The sequence below is a fragment of the Mercenaria mercenaria genome, chromosome 3 (genome assembly GCF_021730395.1).
Source record: "Mercenaria mercenaria strain notata chromosome 3, MADL_Memer_1, whole genome shotgun sequence".
Taxonomy (NCBI): domain Eukaryota; kingdom Metazoa; phylum Mollusca; class Bivalvia; order Venerida; family Veneridae; genus Mercenaria; species Mercenaria mercenaria.
The window spans coordinates 17,328,293-17,343,656 of NC_069363.1; the positions used below are offsets into that span (position 1 = coordinate 17,328,293).

General features: G+C 36.4%; 1 protein-coding gene across 1 annotated transcript in view; it reads right to left on the bottom strand.

The window, feature by feature from the left end:
• Positions 1–12,939, bottom strand: part of LOC123525354 (E3 ubiquitin-protein ligase UHRF1-like) — a 77,693-nt gene extending 64,754 nt beyond the window's left edge. The window contains exons 1-2 of the mRNA XM_045304329.2: positions 12,738–12,939; positions 2,737–2,886 (exon numbers count right to left, since the gene is read on the bottom strand). Coding sequence (XP_045160264.2) covers positions 2,737–2,886; positions 12,738–12,890 — 303 coding nt within the window. The 5' untranslated portion in view covers positions 12,891–12,939. The remainder of the gene's footprint in view (positions 1–2,736; positions 2,887–12,737) is intronic.
• Positions 12,940–15,364: the final 2,425 nt, after the last annotated feature.

Consider the following 15,364-nt stretch of genomic DNA (forward strand, 5'->3'; position numbering starts at 1 on the left):
CCTATATCGCTCACCTGTCATCACTGCACTTAAGGACAAGAAGGTCAAAAAATCATAATCAAGATCAATCAAAAGAATCATGAGAAAATATAGTTGAAATTTTCTTTGAGGTACAGATATGTCAAAATACACCTATAAATTGGAGGTACCATCCATGTTGTACCACAGGAAAGTGGTCTCGGTTTTTCCCTTCGGCCAATAATAAAAAAAGTTACTAAATAAGCTATCTATAGTAACATAAAAGGGAAGTAATTAAAAAAAAATATTGTAAGTGAACAAAAGAAGGATCTGCCAAATAAAAACAAGAGCACTGCAATACAAGGCAAATGCAGAGCAATATACAGTCTTATGACCTTTGACCCCTAAGTGTGACCTTATACAAGTTGTGTGCAAGTTTGGTTAAAATCAAATCATAAATGAAGCTGCTATTGTGCAGACAAGGTCAAAATAGCTAATTTTGGCCCTTTCAGGGCCCATAACTCTGGAACCCATAACAGAATCTGGCCAGTTCAAGAAAGGAATCAAGATCTTGTGATGATACAAGTTGTGTGCAAGTTTGGTTAAAACAAGGCAGTCTGAAAGACAGCTAAATCCCCCGCCACTGCTATGGATAGTGAAAGGGTAAACATTTGACCTTGAACTGTGACCTTGACCTTAAACTGACTTGGCTGACCCATGAATTCTGCACATCGTCTAGATGAGGTGATCATTTGACGCAAGTTTCATGAAAATCCTATAAGAGGTTTAGGAGATACAGAGCTCAAACCTTTGACCTCGAGTTGTGAACTTAACCTGGAGTTGACATGGCTGACTCATGAGTTCTTGATGAGGTGATCATTTGACCCAAGTTTAATGTAAATCCTTCAAGGGGTTTAGGAGATACAGAATGAACACAAAATGAAAGGCTCAAACCTTTGACTCTTAAGTTGTGACCTTGATCTTGAGCCGGCATGGCTGACTCATCAATTCTGCACATCATCTTGATGAGGTGATCATTTGACCCAAGTTTGATGAAAATCCTTCAAGAGGTTTAGGAGATACAGAGCAGACACAAAATGGAAGGCTTAAACCTTTGACCTTGAGTTGTAACCTTAACCTTCAGCAGACATGGCTGACTCATGAGTTCTCACATCGTCTTGATGAGGTGACCGTTTAACCCAAGTTTCATAATTATCCTTCAAGAGGTTTAAGAGATACCGAGCAAAACAAAATGGTAGCCTCAAACCTTTGACCTTGAGTTGTGACCTTGACCTTGAGCCGACATGGCTGACTCATGGGTTCTGCATATCGTCTTGATGAGGTGATCATTTAACCCAAGTTTCATGATTATCCTTCAAGGGGTTTAGGAGATACAGAGCAGACATGAAATGGAAGGCTCAAACCTTTGACCTTGAGTTGTGACCTTGACCTTGAACCGACATGGCTGACTCATGGGTTCTGCACATCGCATTGATGAGGTGATCATTTGACCAAAGTTTCATGATTATCCTTCAAGGGATTTAGGAGATACAGAGCGGACACGAAATGGAAGGCTCAAACCTTTGACCTTGAGTTGTGACCTTGACATTGAACCGACATGGCTGACTCATGGGTTCTGCACATCGTCTTGATGAGGTGATCATTTGACCCAAGTTTCATGAAAATCCTTCAAGGGGTTTAGGAGATACAGCTGACACAATATGTTACGGAAGGACGGAAGGAGACCATTCCTATAACCCCCCAATATTTGTGGCGGGGGATTAATCAAATCATAAATGAAGCTGCTATTGCGCAGACAAGGTCAAAATAGCTCATTTTGGCCCTTTCAGGGGTCATAACTCTGAAACCCATCATGGGATCTGGCCAGTTCAAGAAAGGAACCAAGATCTTATGGTGACACAAGTTTAGAACTGTGCAAGTCTGATTAAATTCAAATCATAAATGGTGCTGCTATTGTGCAGACAAGGTCAAAATAGCTAATTCTTGCCCTTTCAGGGGCCATAAATCCGAAACCCATTTTAGGATCTGGCCTGTTCAAGAAAGGAACCGAGATCTTAAGGTGACACAAGTTTTGTGCAAGTTTGATTAAATTCAAATCATAAATGAAGCTGCTGTTGTGCAGACAAGGTCAAAATAACTCTGAAACCCATCATGGGATCTGGCCAGTTCAACAAAGGAACCAAGATCTTATGGTGATACAAGTTGTGTGCAAGTTTGGTAAAAATCAAATCATAAATAAAGCTGCTATTGGGCAGACAAGGTCAAAATAGCTAATTTTGGCCCTTTCAGGGCCCATAACTTTGGAACCCATAATGGGATCTGGCCAGTTCAAGAAAGGAACCAAGATCTTATGGTGATACAAGTTGTGTGCAAGTTTGGTTAAAATAAAATCATAAATGAAACCACTATCGTGCAGACAAGAAATTGTGGACGGACGAAGGGCGATCACAAAAGCTCACCCTGTAACTACGTGACAGTTGAGCTAAAAACAACAAGAGTGTCATGATGACCCTGGATCGCTCACCTGAGTAATATTGCCTACATGTCATCAATAACAAAGTAGGTCAGAAGGTAAAATAAAGCAGAAGTATTGAAATCTCTGAACAATGTCCAAATGGGGGGCACAAAAATGCTGATGCAGGACAATGGTCGACAGAAAATCCATCTTTACTAATAGCTCACTCTAACCAAAGTAAATTAAGGTGACCTAAAATATAATCTTACTTTCAAAAACATTGATTAGCTATGGTAGCTTACCTCATTCTCCTTATCTGAACCATTTTCTGCTGTTTCTGAATGTTTTTCTTTCTCTGTGGACTCTTGTATAGGAGCTGGGGCTCTCACCATCAACTGTATCAGGTCATTTAAACCAACACTGTAGTCAAATAGCGTGTGCCCATCTACAAGCTGTAAACAAAACATCTTTGTTTAGAAGTGTAGCACTTACGAATCAATTATCCCAAATTCTTGCATCACCAAATGCAGTGTTGTTTCACTAATCTGCCCAGATATTCCATTACATGAAACTATTAACCCTTTCCCACATGGATACGTTTATCACCGTATCTATCGATTACCAAACAGAAACGTATTGACCCGTGTCTATCGGTTCCCCGATAGAAACGTATTATACCGATTAACGGCCATTTGAACAGAATCGTTTTATCCCGTGTCTCATAATCAATCGCTTTATTTTCGTTCTTTTCCTAAAGAAACAAATTCCGGATGTTTACTAACTCAAAATATGGGATTTCGTCATCATTATTTACGTAAAAGATCATGTGGTTACTATTTAAATTTATCGAGTACTTTGCAAAGAAAGACACCGGGGTTTTTTCCTACATGTGCACGACGCTACGTCATGGAAAATTACTGAGAAACTGCTTGCAACTAGCCGTTTCGCGGGGCTTTCCTCGTTCTAAAAATAACAACCATTTAACATCAAAGTATTTTTAAATGTGTTAGGTCATGAAGGTCACGCGTGATACATGCAGATTTCCCCTAAACAACAATTTGTGTATACGATGGCTTGGAATTTATGGCCTTACATAACGGGAAGTGTTAATCAAAACAGAAGGACCGCGGCTTTCATATATTTTATGACACCCCAAGAGTTAATTGCTGCGGAAGTCACCCGTGATGTACCGACGTTTGATCATCAAAATATTACGTAATATTATCTCAAAAATATTTAATTTTTAGCACAAGAATACTGTAGTCGGTTACGAGTCTCGATCTCCACGATCTTTTTGCACTTTCAGAAATTTTACGATCCGTTATTTTTGTAGTGTTATTCAGTTTGATGGTTGTTTTTTATATAAATACTTACCGATTCCGATTCGGAAGATAAGTCTATTAACTATAAATCAAACTTTCAAACATCAAAATGAAATTGTATATGAATGTCAATGTGAAAGTAATCCAAAACAGAATTTTATGCCTAAAAATATATATTCCCGTACTTTAACACTTTATATCTTCGAAACTCAAAGAGAAACTACAATAAATTTTGTATCATCGGAAAGAGAATTTAAATTGCTATAAACTTTATATTAACAAAAATAATGTCAAACTTACAGAAAATATTAAAATAATGACATTTTTAACATGTGTGTGTGTAATCACAAAATAATGCCAACACCTCTGTTCAGATAAGACAGTCACCTTTATCAGCCATATACCGATTATTGATTATTGATTATCACTTATCAGTGTTATGTAAAAGAGGTTACTTTGGCTTCTGTTCTGTGTGGTAAAGGGTTAACACCAATGTTCACAGTAAGTATATGTATGTAGACTTACTCTAAACTCTCTTTACAACCTGGGCCTTGTAAATTTTTTGAGTGAACACCTTTACTTATACATGTGTTATTCAGTGCTTATCTATAATACCTGCAATTCAGGATACCAATCTATCTGGTAACATTCTAAAAATTCTCTTATTGTTCCCATTGATTTTCACTTAATTTCACCTTTGTGTTTTAACTAAGCGTTTCCATCCATGTACATTTCTACTTTTTCATGTACATAAATGATTTAAAACATAGTTTCTGTAGCACATCCCTGCCTGTAACAACAAGAGCTGTCGGAGGACAGCAACGCTCGACTATTCAACAGCCTTGTCAACTGAATGAATACAAAAGACGATAAAAGGGGCATAATTTTGTAAAAATGGGGAAAAGGGTTATGGAACCTTCACAGAGCTTATCAGCTCATAAAGTGAACAAGTGCATGAAGTTTCAATCCTTTCCCATAAGTGGATACTGAAATACCAGCTTACATACAAAAACTTAACCAAGAATTTCTAAGTCGAAAAAGGGGCATAATTTTGACAAAAATGCTAAGTAGAGTTATGGGACCTACACAGGGCATGTCAGATCATGACAGTGAACAAGTGTGTGAAGTTTCAATCCATTCCCATTAGTGGGTACTGAGATACCAGCTTACATACAAAACCTTAACCAAGAATTTCTAAGTTGAAAAAGGGACATAATTTTGTAAAAAAGCAAACTAGAGTTATGGCACCTGTCCAATTAGGTCAGTTTATCACAGTGAATAAGTGTGTGAAGTTTCAATCCATTCCCACATGTGGTTACTGAGATACCAGCTTACATACAAAACCTTAACCAAGAATTTCTAAGTCGAAAAGGGGACATAATTTCGTAAAAATGCAAAATAGAGTTATGGAACCTGTTCAATGTAGGTCAGTTTATCACAGTGAATAAGTGTGTGAAGTTCCAATCCATTCCCACAAGTGGTTACTGAGAACCCAGCTTACATACAAAACCTTAACCAAGAATTTCCAAGTCGAAAAAGGGGCATAATTTTGTAAAAAAGCAAAATAGAGTTATGGAACCTGTGCAATGTAGGTCAGTTTATCATAATGAATAAGTGTGTGAAGTTTCAATCCATTCCCACAAGTGGTTACTGAGATACCAGCTTACATACAAAACCTTAACCAAATCGGGACACGGACGCCGACGCATGGGTGAGTCCAATAGCTCTACTATTCTTTGAATAATCGAGCTAAAAATCCATAATGAAAGTTGCTTCTTTAATTAATAATCAGAATCCAAGCCAGCAGAATCAAGTTATCTGTGTAGTTACTAGTAGTCTATTTATTTGTAACACAGTATAATTATTTCTATCCTTTGACATCATGCCAGACTGGTTTCTAGTAACCCTGAAATACTTATAATCATACTACTCTTCTTTCCTAATTCTTAAGGATCATGTAAAGCTTTTGAGACCACCCCTCAGGTAAATTTTCATTTTGGAAATTATACCCGACAGACGGGTCACACATTAAACTGGAATCCACCTAAAAACCGGAATACACTTCCCAAAACCGGAATACACCTGTATTTTTTAAGTTAAAGGTATTTTTGAAGGTTTTTTACGTAATTCAATCATATATATCACAAATAATTAACATACAAAAGGAAAATAAAATATGTTCACGCAAAATGATTTTATACTAGACTGCACGGGAAATTTCCATAACCGAAATACACCCATATTTTATTAATAAATGTTATTTTTGTAGCATTTATTGCAGAAATCATTCGTGTACAATATAAACAAGAGGGCCATAATGGCCCTATATCGCTCACCTGTCATCACTGCACTTAAGGTTAAGGTCAAAAAATCATAATCAAGATCAATCAAAAGAATTTCTTAAAGGTACAGATATGTCAAAATACACCTATAAATTGGAGGTACCATCCATGTTGTACTACAGGAAAGTGGTCTCGGTTTTTCCCTACGGCCAATAATAAAAAAGTTACTAAATAAGCTATTTATAGTAACATAAAAGGGAAGTAATTAAAACAAAAATAAAGAATCTGCCAAATAAAAACAAGAGCACTGCAATGCAATGCAAATGCAGAGCAACTAGAATGTGTCTGTAGGACACAGGGTGTGCCCCCCCCCCCCCCCCCCCACTGGTACATTTGTCACAAATAAGGGGAAATAATTCAAATGTTTGCAGTCTTAATGGGGTATAGCTTCAAAAAAAATTATGAAAAGGATTCATTATTCTATACCATATACTTTTTGAGCTATTAGCATCACAAACAAAAAATCCACTATTTTGGCTATTTCATGGGCCATAACTCTGTAATAAATGCTAAAATTCTCAAGAAGAATGCCAAGTGTGAAAGGTCACATTATGATAAAGACTCAAGAAAGGTTTCATGAATTTACATTAAATACTTTCTGAGTGAGGCACATAATTCAGTGAAAATGTGCATTTTTTTACTATTTCAGGGGCCATAACTCTGGAAATAAGGCGCACTCAGATTAAAAATAGGAGATGCGCAAGTTCATATCATGATTAAGACTCATGCAAGGTTTCATGAATCTTGAGCTAGGCGTGTCACAAGGCAAAAATGTGCATTTTTGACTATTTCAGGGGCCATAACTCTAAAATTAGGGGGCAGAGCCAGATGAAAAATAGAAGGTGCGCAAGTTCATATCAAGATAAAGACTCACGCAAGGTTTCATCAATTTGTATCAAATACTTTTTGAGCTAGGCGCATCACGAACTTCGGACGGATGGACAGACAAGAGCAAATCTATATGCCCCCACCACTCAATGGGAGGGGGGGGGGGGGCACAATAAACACAAAACAAAGTCAAATGACCTTTGTCCCCTAAGTGTGACCTTGATCTTGAAGTGAGCCATCCGAAACCTGCGCTCTGCACATCATTTCGATTAGGTGAACATTTGTGTCAGGTTTCTCTGAAATCCTTCAAGGGGTCCAAGAGTCACAGAGTGGAAGGAAAATTGCTAACCAAGGGGCCATAACTCTGGAACCCATAATGGGATCTGGCCAGTTCCTTTATGAAATATTTCAGGTAACAGGAATTATTTTAACGCCATGAATGAAGAAATAATGATACTAAATTCTGAGTTGTTAAAATCCTTGGTTTTTTTCTCTTTCAGACCGCTCTGTATTTATTGAAGTTTAATTATAACCAATATTCTTGAAATATACTTTTAAAACTTATTGCTTATCGTTCAGTTGAAAGTACCTTATAATTGTTAATAACGAACGGGCATGTTATTAGAGTGTCACCTGTAAATCAACAAGTTGAGTGAACACTGATTGCTATACGTGTCAATCAAAATATTTTAAGAAGGTTAAGAAGGTTTTTACGGCTTTTCGTTGTGAAATAATCAGCCTTTGAGTAAGTGATGCTTCTTTCAATAATATAATAAACAAGAGGGCCATGATGGCCCTATATCACTCACCAGAGTTGATCTGGCCTACTGACCTAGTTTTTGATCCCAAATGACCCAGTTTCGAATTTAACCTAAAGATCATCAAGACAAACATTCTGACAAAGTTTTATACAGTTTGAGTCACAACAGTTGCCTTTAGAGTGTTCACAAACTTTTCCATTGATTTGACCACATGACCTAGTTTTTGACCCCAAATGACCCAGATTAAAACCGGACCTAGAGATCATCTGAGTTATTCAGAAACTGTTTTACTGTTCAGGGTCACTGTGACCTTGACCTCTGACCTACTGATTTTAAAATCAATAGGGGTCATCTGCTGGACATGGCCAATCTCCCTGTCAACTTTCATGATCCTAGGCCAAAGCATTCTTGAGTTATCATCCGGAAACCATTTAACTGTTCCCAGGGTTAGATGCTTACTTTTTTTCTAACAATCCTGGCGGGATTCCTCCTTACAAATTCAGCTGTCCCTCCCTGATTTCAGGAATCCCTCCCATTTTCAGTAATTTTATCGATTGTTAACACTGTTTAAAAAGATTCAATAAACATATATAACCAAAGCAAATACATCTTTCTTTTATTTATATTTATTGAACTTTGAAAATCACGCTTACGTTGGGTTTTTTTCATAATCACGTTGTGTTTCCAAACACTGATCTTTTGTTTTTGGCTTTTTAATGGATGGTTCCGTAACGCCATCGTTAAATTTCCACATGACTTTTGACAGGTAAACAAATAATCGCGAAAATATAGGACAACCGAAAACGAGGCTACATGGTAAAACCCCGTACCCGGACCGTACCGTACATGTTAGACTGGTACCCGCTGTCTCTTCTGTGATTTCACACTATATATTTTATAGGACGCGGAACCAGTCTACGTACATGTATGTATTCGAGAGTAAACATCCGGACTGTGGTTAGAACAGATGTCGACTTCGAAAATCGTTTCAAAGCAAGGTTTTTCTGTCATTTTGGTATTTTTGATAAGTTTTTTAGCTATATTGAACTGAAAACTTACTGTCCCGACGGGACAGCCAGCTTCCAAGTTCAGGAGGCCCTCTGCTAAAATAGGTGTCCTCAGGATCGCGGGACTGCGTTAAGATCGAACCCTGGTTCCGTGTCATTGTGACCTTGACCTTTGACCTACTGATCTCAAAATCAATAGGGGTCATCTGCTGGTCATCATCAACCTCCCCATCAATTTTCATGATCCTAGGCTTAAGCGTTCTTGAGTTATTATTTGGTCTTTGTATACAAAAGTTCTACTGTTCTAGGTCACTGTGACCTTGACCTTTGACCATCTGATCTCAAAATCAATAGGGGTCATTTGCTGGTTATGACCAATCTCCCTACCAACTTTCATGATCCTAGGCCCAAGCATTCTTGAGTTATCAACCGGAAACGGACTGGTCTACATACCCACCGACAGACATACCGACATCTGCAAAACAATATACCCCTCCTTCTTCGAAGGGGGGCATAATAAACTTTAATTTTTTAGAACTAGAAGACACATTTAAAGTTTATACGGGTACAAATTGAAAATATACAATTATGAGTATGACTGACAGTAAAAATGTAAATGTCAGAATACTGAATGTTGTACGTTAGTCTAAATTTTTAGACTGCAAGCAGACCGATTTCACAGACTGACATTTACTGTATACCTGCCCCTACGTCTCAAGTAGTTAGGATCAGAACTGTGGTGGAAATCATCACGATTTAAACTTCATGATATATAATTTGACATACACATTTTTTCACTAGTATGGTTATTTTTCACTAGGAAAACATAATTAAACAACGATTTAAAAACGCTAAAATATAAACAAAAGTTAAACAAGTATGCCCACGGGCAGAATGTCAAGCCAGCCAGCCATCAAGTGTGACCTTGACCTTAGACCTAGGGACCTGGTTCTGGCGCATGACACTCCGTCTCATAATGGTGAACATTCTTGCCAAGTTGCATCAAAATCCAACCATGCATGAAGAGGAAATGCTCCGGACAAGCTTCAATTTGACTTTGACCTCTAACTGTGACCTTGAACTTTGAGATAAGAAATGGGGTTTGCACGTGACACGCCTTCTCATTGAGGTAAACATTCATGCCAAATATAAACAAGATTGGTCCATGCATGTCAAAGTTATGGTCCGTACAAAATCGGACAGACACACATACACCGAACCGCCAAATGTGGCGACTATATCGAGCTCGTCGCGAGCGGGCTGGACAAAAATGGCATACATGTTAAACCTACCATAACACCTTCTGTATACATATTCAAAATTTGAAATGTATAAACGTGTAACCAATGAAACGTATTACTGGGTTTAAAAATAAACTGATCAATACACACACAGCTTTACACGAATGCGGTAGAAATTTAACGATGTAAGCGGAAAACACGTACACTGACATACATTAAAGTTAAAATGTGTTTTGCCTACAAAACAAGGTTTTCTCATTAGTTAGGACATTTAATGATTGTATTTGGAATGAGCTTTCCAGACATGTAATTTTTAGTGTGAAAAATTGGGTTTAAATACTTATTTGAAGCCTCCAAAGATAGCATTGATCAGGTCGGATATCCGGGCACTTCAGCGTATCGCGTTGCGAAGCAACAAGCAGAGGTGACAGCAAACGCTAAATTGTAATTGAAAAGCGTTTCATGTTTCACTAGTGCTGGTTGTTTTTCATTGCTGAAAGGGGAATTTTGGGCAATATTAATAAGTCAGTGAATTTATAATGTAGCATGATGTTCCAGAAATCACTCCCGAGAAAGAAACCTTTCTTTTTTAGGTTTCAGACGTGATATTCATCATTGATCCGTGTAAGCTGCAAGGTCTCATATTTGTGACGGACTGGATGAAAATTATTATTTAAAAAATCGGAGGTCTTTTTAAAGTAAATAAAACAGAAAATCTGTTTCATCTAATTAGGTTTCTCCATTCGTTTCACTTTTCTCGTTCTATTTAGTAGCCTGCCATTTAAATAGTTCTGAAAGCCAGATAGCTTATACTGTGCTGTCAAAAGTGATTCAGTCACTCCAAATTTAATCAAATCAACACCTCTTACCTAAATTCTCATTCGTATGAAATTTAATGAGAGGTGTCATAATTTAAAGCTTAATAGCACATTATACGTAAATACAGGAGAAGGGATTTTTTTACTCCCTCGAAGGGTATCAGGATCACAATAGCATTTATAACACAAAGCGGTTTTTTATATGTTACAATTGTTTTAAATGTAATATGACATCTAGAGCTACTGTGTTACACGCGGAGATAAAATGATATATATAATAACTGCATGCTAGTTTCTTTTTTACGAAAAGCCAGGACGTATCAATAAATTGATGACTTCCAATTACGAAAATACTAAAAAAAATACTGATCTCTGTTTTGTCAATTATTTAAAACTGAGAACGATAATTTGCACGCTTTGTCTAGAATAATGTTAGTTATATCTTGTAGTTTTCAATATCCATTTATTTTTGTTAATTGTTAGACTGTCACAATTGACTGCTTCCACATACCACAAAATTAAAGCATTCATTCCAGTCATAAATCACTATGGAAACCAATCAGTATGTGGTATATTGATGAAAATCAGTTTTGACCAGTTCCTAATGACTATCACTTATTAATAGATTGATTTCCTGTTTGTTTTATCCCTCTGATGTACCCCTTCGGGGCCTTATGGTAATTTCCTGTCTTATCCGTTTGATGTATGCCTTCAGGGTCTTATGATATTTGGAAGATGCACATTATTGTTATTTGCGTGTCAGTTGACAAAGGGATTAATAGAGCTACTACATAAAAAAACTTTAACCAATACACATGCCCGAACATTTAGTTCATTTGAAACTTTAAAATTAATTCACCAAACTATTTTTTTGGCTGGAAGGACATTTCTTCAAAAAAAAATGTCTGCAATAAGATTACATATAGAATAAAGTATAAGTTTTCAACTTTATTTAAATGACTTTCATACTTAATGTACTTCGACATTATAGCATTTTACATTAACTAAATAAAATATATCGCACAAAGTACATTTCAGAAAATGGCAACAATATAATTATTTCAGAGCATTAAAACACTTAGAAAATCAGCTTATTTAAAAACGACATAAAAATATCAGAAAATTAATTTACTATTTATTTGATCTGTTCTTTCTTAAAAAAAAAAAAAAAAATTCAAGACACTTGAAAGAGATGAAAGAAACAACTGCTACGATTTCAAGCAAAGAAGTTGAATAAAATGTTTTGTTCTCAGATATTTAGTTTAGATTAATATATATATAGCAAACTGAGAAAATGTTGAATAAGCTTGGGAACTTGTTTTAATTATATCTGATCCGTAGCGCCGAAGAGCAGACAATACATAATCTGTCACTTTTTCCAGACCGTTTTAAAATGCCACAAAATCAATTATCACAAAAACCCTACTTTTTTTGAAAAATATATAGATTGTACCATAGCGTAAGGACTGCAGATGATAAAAAAGATGACTCTTGATTTGTTTTATTTGAGAATTAAAACATCACAACCCACACCGCTAGTTAATTCGCTACGAATTGCGAGGTCCTGCTTTCACCTCCAAGGTAATTTGCATAATCGTTTCTTCCGGATGTGACGTCACGCCGACCTGATCAATCGCGATCTGTGTTGCTGGATATACATAAGGAGAACTTTCCACATTGTTTTGAATGGTAAGTGTGTTGTACCTGGAGCGGAGATATTGACCTTTGCAAAAATTATTACAATATCGTGACTGATCCGTACCCGTAGACACTTCCATCACGAAAATATCTCCGAATCACTTTTGACGTCAAATTATTTGGACTAGGTGCAGTTTGTTCTAGGGTCATTGATATCGGAATGACCTTACAATATTATTTCATTTACAAGCCCTTGTAACTCCACCAGTTAACCACTATTACAAATTACTTATTTTTCAGGCACAGCTTCGAACTGCGTCAGGGCCACCGATACAAAAATTCTCACCTGTTTACCCCTGTAAAACAGTCGTTGACTATCAACAGGTGCATTAAAATGTTCAATCAAACGTTCTCTCAAATCTTCGATTTTTGTCAACTTTGACAAATTGTCAACTTGCAACGATTTCGTTCCGTCAAACGTTCTTACTTGGATCCACATTTTCTCAACAAAAAAACAACTCCCGCGGAAATTAGTAATGGCGCGAAAGTACACGAATATTAACGATTACAGGCGGAACAATACAAAAGTCTCTGCCTTCCATCTAAGAACATCTTAAACGCGGAAGGGACACTAAAATACCGTTCAACGCTTTTCTTGAGATTTTTTTCTAAACAAAAATTTATTCTAAACATTTGTTTACCAGGAATTATTATAGATCTTCTCAGAGCCCGGTGGAATATAAGAACTACCTATCATATACACTTCTGGCCATTCCGCAAGGCACAATCAAAGAGAAAGGCGTAGTATAGCGCAAATATTCTATTGCGATTCACACAGTCATAGGTTATTTACAAATTCCGTGCTATAACATAAAGACATTTAAGCAGTTCAACCATAAAACATTCTAAAGAAGTAAGTTTTCAGTTCTTTTCTGAAAGATTGTTCATTTTTCATGTTTTTTTTTCTTCTGGTTCTGTGGAACTCGCTTCAAGAAAACTTCAGGAAAACATCAAGCTTTAATCAATTTAAAAGCCTGATTTCACAATGAAATGGCCAAGACTGCAAGTGTTCAGTGTGCAAACTTACCTAGCAGCTTGTTCTGCAGGACCGGATGGCATCGCTCTTAACACCCTACTAGTTTACTACTATGCTTGTGTTGTTGTTTTTTTCTTGGCCTTTTACTTTTTTTATTTGCTTGGTAGTTTTTGCTTTGTTTAGTTGCTTCTGATGTATGCCTTGTTCTTTATGTTTAGCTACTTTAGTTATTACCTTGCTTTCCTTGTTTAGTTGACTTAGATGTATGCCTTGTTCTCCATATTTAGCTGCTTTAGTTATATACCTTGCTTTCTTTGTTTAGTTGCCTTAGTTGCTTTAGTTGCATACCTTGCTTTCTATCATTTATTATGTAGTAACTTGCTTGCATAATATGCTTTGAATGTGCTTTTGACATTACTACATCTTATTATTATGCTGTTTTATGTGCTACTGTGAAGGAGCTGCTGCTCAGTTCACTTCAGATCTGATCTGAAGTGATATCCTCGTTTAGCAAGTTTTTATTCAGCTTTCTGCGTCTGTTTTGCCCATTAGTTTTTTATTCCTGATTATGTTAAGCGGTTCTTAGGCCTTTGGTCAAGAGCAGCAGATCTTTCACAGGTTTAACTTCATCTTTGTGCTGCTACATGCAATGTGCTATAACCCTGTCTCTTATTTTACAGCTTTCTTACTATATGTTTTAACTGTTTATCCTTGTTATATATAGTCGGTTAAAAAGTGCTTGCCGCTTATGTTGTACTGTTTTTCTGTCTTGCCGACTTAAAATAAAATTTATCTTAAATCTATCTTATATGTTCAAGGTCACTAGGAAGATTGTTCCACCATTTTGGCCCAACAAAAGCAAAGGATCTATCAGCTAGTCTCGTTCTTGTTCTTGGGACTGAATGTCATTCGAAGATCTTCATAGATCTGTATTTTCCTTGAGCACACTTTAACAAAACACTCAAAGGAGATGGGACTTTTCCTTGTACAGTACGAAATACAAGAAAAAGATTTGTGAACATAATTCTAGCCCTTACAGGCAACCAATGAAGATATTTTAGAATTTCTATTGTAGGATCACCATTTCGAGCATTGGTGACAATTCTGGCTGCTTTTGAACTCTCTAAAGTCATAAAATGTTTTATAATTTTACAAAATACAGTTGAAAAATTACCAGGACCCCAAATCTTAATAAGTTTATAGACTAAATACCTATAAAAATGGAGTTTTGAAATACCTTCTCGCAGAAATGTCTTTAAATCAGTACTGAATTTTAAAATGAAATCTGAATTACGATAGCAAAATTTAGCAAAACATTTCCGCAATTGATAATAACGGTAGCCTTATTGAAGAAGTTTATTTGTAATATATTGATTACTTTCATTGAAATCCTCAACATGACCAAACGCTCTGGCAAACCGAATTAACTGAGAAATATATATCCTATTAGATGTAGTCTGAGGATGCATCGTCAACCAAATAGGGGAAATTACAATACTTAAATTAAAATCATCCCTCTTGTCATATATTTTGGTATGCATAATATTGTCATATAGAGATGTAAATCTAAAACTGGAGAAGTAGCATCCGAACTGTTAGTTTTATTTCAATGGAGCTCCCGGGGATAAACTGTATCCGCCAAATGAGAAAAAAATAACGGATTAACCACATTAAGAATAACATTAAGATATATGGGTTTAAGCTCCCCAGTGGTGTTTTTGCCACTGACCGTTCCAAGGCGATGCCCACTGTGTTTCTTTATTTGTTCGTTTTGTCTTCGTATGTTTGCTTTGTATGCGAAATTGTGTGTGTATGTTTGTAGTGTGCACGTCTGCTGTGGGTTTCGTTTTGGGGAGGCTGCGTTTTTAGAACATGGCATTCCCTGTTTGATATTTGTCCTTGTTTTTTAGATTACTCTCATGTTCATTTTGCCAGTA